Raw genomic sequence first — 6,080 nt, forward strand, 5'->3', positions numbered from 1 at the left:
CCCTGCTCTGGACAATGCTCCGCTTTCACAGCAGGGAGCTGCTGCAGCTTTGAACCGCCCACTGCATTTCTCTCCAAGACTGCGGGGCGATCCGCGGCGGCTCAGGGTTTATTTTTAGCTGGGCGGGAAGCGGGCCGCTCCCAACCCGCTGCACGAAGCTGCAGGTACGGAAAAGAACACATTTTATGATTTCTGTTTTACAATGGATGAATAAAAGTGTTGCTTTGTTCCTCCCAGGCTGACCGCCGTGGCGCGGGGGAAGAAATGTTTCCAATTAGTCTGAGACGGACGATCAAGAAACCAGAAGGAGCCGAGAGGAATGACAGAATAACCAACGCTCGTTTCCATCATGGCCGCCTGCGGCATCGTCATGGAAACGATTATGGCTGAAAGGAAGAAAACTAAAACCTGGAACAAAAACATGAATCTGTCTGCTGCGTTTTATTTAATGTCACAGGAAAATGAAAATTAAAGAGGAGATGTTCAGGATTCTGCCTGTGGGGGGCGCAATAACCAGTTCTGTGCCATCAGTCTCAGCCGCAGAACCAGTTTAAACCTATTTCAAAGAAGCCAAGACCAGAGGAGGACCCAAAGCCAGGTGGTGGAAGCATCATGCTGTGGGCTTCCTGCCCCAGCAGTGGGAAGATAATAGAAAACAATAAATTCACACGTCCAGATCTGATCCCAGTTTTCCTGGGCAGCTCACCGTTGGTGGGAACGTAGGAGAAGCGCTGCAGCTGACTCCGCTTCCTCTTGCCGTTGCTGACGTAGAAGTTGATGTGAACGGGGGCGGAGAGGCGCTGCGTCCGGTACGGCGGGATTTCAACCAGCAGCGAGTTCTGCAGCACAAAGCATTTCCTGTTCCTGTCAGAAAACTCGACTTCCTGAATCAACAGCCGAGGAAAACGTTTCATCGCTCCGATTAGTTGAACTGGGCCGATTAGACAGAGTCGCTGGTCAAACTGGGACCAGTCCAGCAGCCTGGAAACCAGCCAGCTGACCTCTGACCTGCCTTTAATAATAATGTTTTATTTATTTATTAAGAATCCAAACAAACGCATGAAAACCCGTTGATTCACTAAACCATACAATCTGGACCAAATTAGCAGCTAACATTGTTAACAGCTAATGCTAGCTGCTAACAATGTTAGCTTTATTTGTCCTGGATTACGATGTCACCAGGTGACCTTTGACCCCATCCAATCACTGAACAGATGCTAAGAACAGATCAAAGTGTGGATGAGACAAAACTTTATGAAGTTATTAAAGAGGAACAATCTAGAGTTGTAGATCTAGAATCAACACACAGTTATTCCAGCCAGAAACCATCTGACCTTTGACCTGAACCTCCAGAGCCTTCTACCAGCTACAGAACATTGGGACTAATGTCAAACTTCTCAGATTCTGATTCTGCTCTGCATCCAGAACCAAACATGGAGAAACAGCATTCAGCTTCTATGCACCACAGATCTGGAACAAACTTCCAGAAAACTCAAGTCCACCTCTCTGCAGCAAACAGGAAGGGCGGGACGGACCGCTGTCAGTCTCAGACCTTATATGGAAATGGGACCATTGCACTCTGGAAGTGAAGGGGGCGCTATTTCCTATATTTTCCATTTCTTATGTATACATAAGAAATTTAATTGAGCAAAAGTCAATAAACAAATTAATTAGGTTCACAGAAGAATATCAACACAGTTTGTTACAACCAGGATTGTTAAACAGACACAATCAAAAATTAAAATTTTTATTTTTACGGTGCCATGTATATTATTCTGAGACTTTTTGTTGGTAGAGTTTTATATATAGGAAAAAATAAGATGAAACTATTTAGTCTTCCAAGGTGGAAATTTTTCTTCAACTCTAAAATGATAAAATAAAACTCTTTCATAGAATCACAATATCAATAATTTGTGCGTCGAGTGAAACACTTAGCATGCTACAGGTAAATGTTATCATTTAGTTTGGCTAAGAATAATTATTGCTCTGTCAATAAATCTCTTCTAATAGATGTTCTATAGTTACCAGAGGAAAACAATAAGGCCTTCATGAGCTCAAACTATTACTTATTATTTTACCTGCCATTGAAAATATTCTGAAAAGTTTCTTTGTTGTTCTGCAGCTCATGTGACCAAACCAGCTGAAAAGATGAAAAGTTAAAACAGTCAACAGTTAAAACTCAAGTTAGAATGTTAAGTTTTAACATTTTAACTCAACAACCTCTAACTAACTGGTTGTACACAACCTCTGGTTGGGTAACCCAAAGATCTCTGGGTCTAAAAAGATAAAGTCTCTGAAAACAGTTCTTAAAGATATAGCCAGTGTTTTCAGCAAAACTGAGCTGACTGTCCAGGAATGACAAGGAATTTAAAATTTACCAGTTTCAACAGGTTGGCCATCGAGTGAAACTGGAATCACTTTCAGGTTTTGTTTATGTCATTTAATTAGCTCTACTTCCTTAAGAAAATGAAAAGGTATGTTCTTTAGTGAGGGGATTTATCTTTTACGGTTCCAGTAATGCCAGAATTAATAATAAATAATAAAGACTTTGTGGTATTCTGATTTAATAATGTAATTACATTAGTTGTGTTACCACCCCCACGCCACTAGAGGCAGTATCAGACCCGAAAATATCCTACTAAGGAGCAGATGTAGAAGTTCACAGAAAGCTACAGAATCTGTTAAAAACTGTGAGCTGCACTGAAGTAAATAAGAGAGAGAAGTTCAAAAACATGCTGAGAGTGAAAATCCTTCCTAAAGATGAAGATATATCACAGATTTCAAAAGAAAATAAAAACGGGAAAAACGGATAATATAAGAAATAGCGCCCCCTTCACTTCCGGAGTGCAATGGCCCCATTTCCAAATAAGGTCCGAGACTGACAGCGGTCCGTCCCGCCCTTCCTGTTTGCTGCAGAGAGGTTCTTCTCAGAAAACTGAAGAGCAGAAACAGTGAGTGCTGTTAGAGCTGAACCGATCAAGTGGAACTTCAGAACATTTCTCTTCCTGTTCCTCAGATCTTCAGGTTTTCTGTTTTCTTTTGCGTGTAAACGCGGCGAGCTGCTGATAAACGAGCCTGTTTCTGAATGCAGAGCTGCTAACTGAAACAACACAACTGAATATGCGACGGAAAGTCGCAGATTTGTGTCCAACAGGAAGTGACTCGGTGGGTTGGCGTGAAGAATCTTTAGTTTGGTTTATTTTACAGATGAGATGAAAAGTTCTTACCGGCCTCAGCGCGTCTCTCTCCACCGCGGCCTCGCTCTCCCAGACATGGTGGCCGTCTGCAGGAGACAACATGGCGGATCAGAAAACCGTGACATCACAGGCGGATACATCGGGTCGTTCTTCAGAGCCCGGCGCCGCGGTCAGAACCCCGACAGCTGCCTGGCCGGAACCCGCCGTCTATTCTCACAGGAATCAGCGACCGGGTCTCCCTGCTGCTTTTTATCGGAGGTGATCCGAGGCGACTGGCCAATCAGGCGTCAGTAAAACTTTTCTGAACCCAATTTATTGGACGCTCGGTCAGCCAGTGAGCTGAGAGAAGCTGAGACTCCACCCACAAAAAATCCAGCAAATAGTCTGAGCGGTTGTTGCTTCGTTTGTGCAGCTCTGGTTTCTGAGATATTAAACATTTTTTTAGGTCATCCAGAGTTCACCGTCCCCCCATCTTGCTCCAAAACAAACCAAAGTGGGCTCCTTCGTTAGTCTCCTTTTGTGCTGTTAAAACGTTAAAACTACCGCAGCGAAGTTGTTTTCAAGTTGGATGTTGGATATTCCAAAATCCGTGGAGCGAGCGGCGCCGAGCTCAAGGTTGATCCGATTTATGAACGCTAATTTCGGCCAGCCGTTCCTAATCAAACCCTCGGAGCTTCACTTTTTGTTTCAGACCGGGCTTACCGACCAGGCACGTCCAGAGGGGGGGACGAAGGGGGCTTGACCCTCCGCCCCTTTTATCCTTGATGCCGCCAGTGCTGTTTTTGAGTTGTTTTTTTTCCAAAATAATTTTTTTTTTCAGTTTTTTATTTTATTAATTTGTCTGTCAGAAGGCCTGCTTTGTGCCCCTCAGCAATAATGTTTAGCTAAATATCATTATTCAGCAAAATAAACTGGCTGCCCTCAGTCTAATAATGACTCTCCGAGCCTCCATGTTGTTCAGACTCCGGGTCCATGCTGAGGAGGAGGAGGATCTGTGCCTCTAACCATCAAATTATGGGTAAGAATATTTTTTCATACACTGGTTTGTGAATAAAAACGTAGGTCTGATGTTGACATTACAAAAACTGTTTATTTATATTTTTGTAATTGTCCTCAGAATAGCGGGAAAAAACCCGCCTCACCCCTAAACTCAGAAATGCTGCAGAGAAACTTCTGACTTTAACTTCATCATTCTGCTAAAAGCCCGGTTCACTACAGGCAGTCTGGGTCGGAACCACCGACAGATAGAAAGAATATCTGTCTTTATATCAGACATCCTGATATAAGACACGGTACCGACTGTCACCGCGAGTCACGACGCAGCTCAAAGCCCCGGTACCACCCGGTACCACCTGGTACCACCTGCTCTCTGTTCGCTCTGCTTCTCCTTAACGTTTCTACCAGGCAGGTTAAAGCCGCTGGAGGTTCTGGGCTGTAAACAGAAGTTACTGCAGAACCTCAAGTGTTAAAGGAAGATTCGGCCCAATTAGAGTTCATGAAATAAACATCAGAGAAAATATTGTAGCAATAATCAGAACCGCAGCAAAAAGCCAAACATGCCACAATGAAATGAACCAAAATGTCTCCAAAGCATCGGGGGACTGACAGGGGCCACCGGGGGATTCCAGGTAGATTCCAGGTGGATTCCAGGTGGATTCCAGAGATGTTCATCATAGCAGCTGCTCCTCCAGGGCCGGCCCAAGGTAATATGGGGCCTTAGCCAGAACCCCCGTCCTACTAAGAACCTCAGCATCACTAACATGTTTAAATGTCGATCAGGTGAATCTGTGAGAGGGAGACCAGGTTTAAAATCAATCACTGATTATTGGTTATTGGCTGTGATGTATTTGTGAACAAACCCAATTCAAATACAAAGATTACACCATATTGTAGCCATGGTAACACAACAATAAAAACTATCAAGATGATTCTTTAAACTTTTACAAAGTAAACGTCCTAGTTAAATCCTAAATGTACTATTTATTTTTCTCAGCTGATGCATTAAATAAAATGTAATAACATTGTTATTCTCTATAAATGATGCTACAGGTTTAGATCTATGGTCTGTGTTACAATTAGACCATTTCTAGGGGCCCCTGAGTGTCTGGAGGCCCCTGAGTGTCTGGAGGCCCCTGAATGTCTGGAGGCCCCTGAGTGTCTGGAGGCCCCTGAGTGTCTGGAGGCCCCTGAATGTCTGGAGGCCCCTGAGTGTCTGGAGGCCCCTGAGTGTCTGGAGGCCCCTGAGTGTCTGGAGGCCCCTGAATGTCTGGAGGCCCCTGAGTGTCTGGAGGCCCCTGAATGTCTGGAGGCCCCTGAGTGTCTGGAGGCCCCTGAGTGTCTGGAGGCCCCTGAATGTCTGGAGGCCCCTGAGTGTCTGGAGGCCCCTGAGTGTCTGGAGGCCCCTGAATGTCTGGAGGCCCCTGAGTGTCTGGAGGCCCCTGAATGTCTGGAGGCCCCTGAATGGCCCCTACCAGCAGCTACTGAGTTTTCTTTGCCTTGATATCCCAGTCTTATAATTCTAGATCTAGAGGTTTAACATCAAACTATTATATAGTTTTAACCCCTTTGAGTTTCTGATCTATAAATCAGTCTGCAGCCAGGTTGTTCTAGAGGTTAAATAGATATTATTAGGGCTTCATTAGTAAAATGGCAGCAAATTAGCTTATTTCATAACTTCATGACCTTTGACCTTCTCTCCTCTGGTCTGTTTAACAGCTACAGTCTTAGATCAGCTCAGCCCTCCAGGACTGTCAGCAGCAGAAACAGAAACTTTTTACCTGTTGGGGAAAATAGAGACTAGATTTGCTTTGCATTTCCTGCATGATGGCAATGATCCAGTAGGATCCAGTTAGATTATTGATTATTATGGATTGTTGCTATGTT

The 6,080-nt window shown here is 44.2% G+C and overlaps 1 protein-coding gene and 1 long non-coding RNA gene across 2 annotated transcripts in view; one reads left to right on the forward strand and one right to left on the reverse strand.

Annotated features, from left to right (window-relative positions):
* The window catches only part of LOC116716437 (nuclear factor of activated T-cells, cytoplasmic 1-like), a 29,816-nt gene that overhangs the window by 3,605 nt on the left and 20,131 nt on the right, over window positions 1–6,080 (reverse strand). The window contains exons 7-8 of the mRNA XM_032557280.1: window positions 3,228–3,283; window positions 707–839 (exon numbers count right to left, since the gene is read on the reverse strand). Of these exons, the coding sequence (XP_032413171.1) occupies window positions 707–839; window positions 3,228–3,283 (189 nt within the window). The remainder of the gene's footprint in view (window positions 1–706; window positions 840–3,227; window positions 3,284–6,080) is intronic.
* Window positions 14–426, forward strand: LOC116716439 (uncharacterized). The gene is made up of 2 exons (XR_004338481.1): window positions 14–164; window positions 238–426. It is a non-coding gene; the product is annotated as an uncharacterized LOC116716439 (long non-coding RNA).

The sequence above is a fragment of the Xiphophorus hellerii genome, unplaced genomic scaffold (genome assembly GCF_003331165.1).
Source record: "Xiphophorus hellerii strain 12219 unplaced genomic scaffold, Xiphophorus_hellerii-4.1 PGA_scaffold_57__1_contigs__length_250000, whole genome shotgun sequence".
NCBI classification, from domain to species: domain Eukaryota; kingdom Metazoa; phylum Chordata; class Actinopteri; order Cyprinodontiformes; family Poeciliidae; genus Xiphophorus; species Xiphophorus hellerii.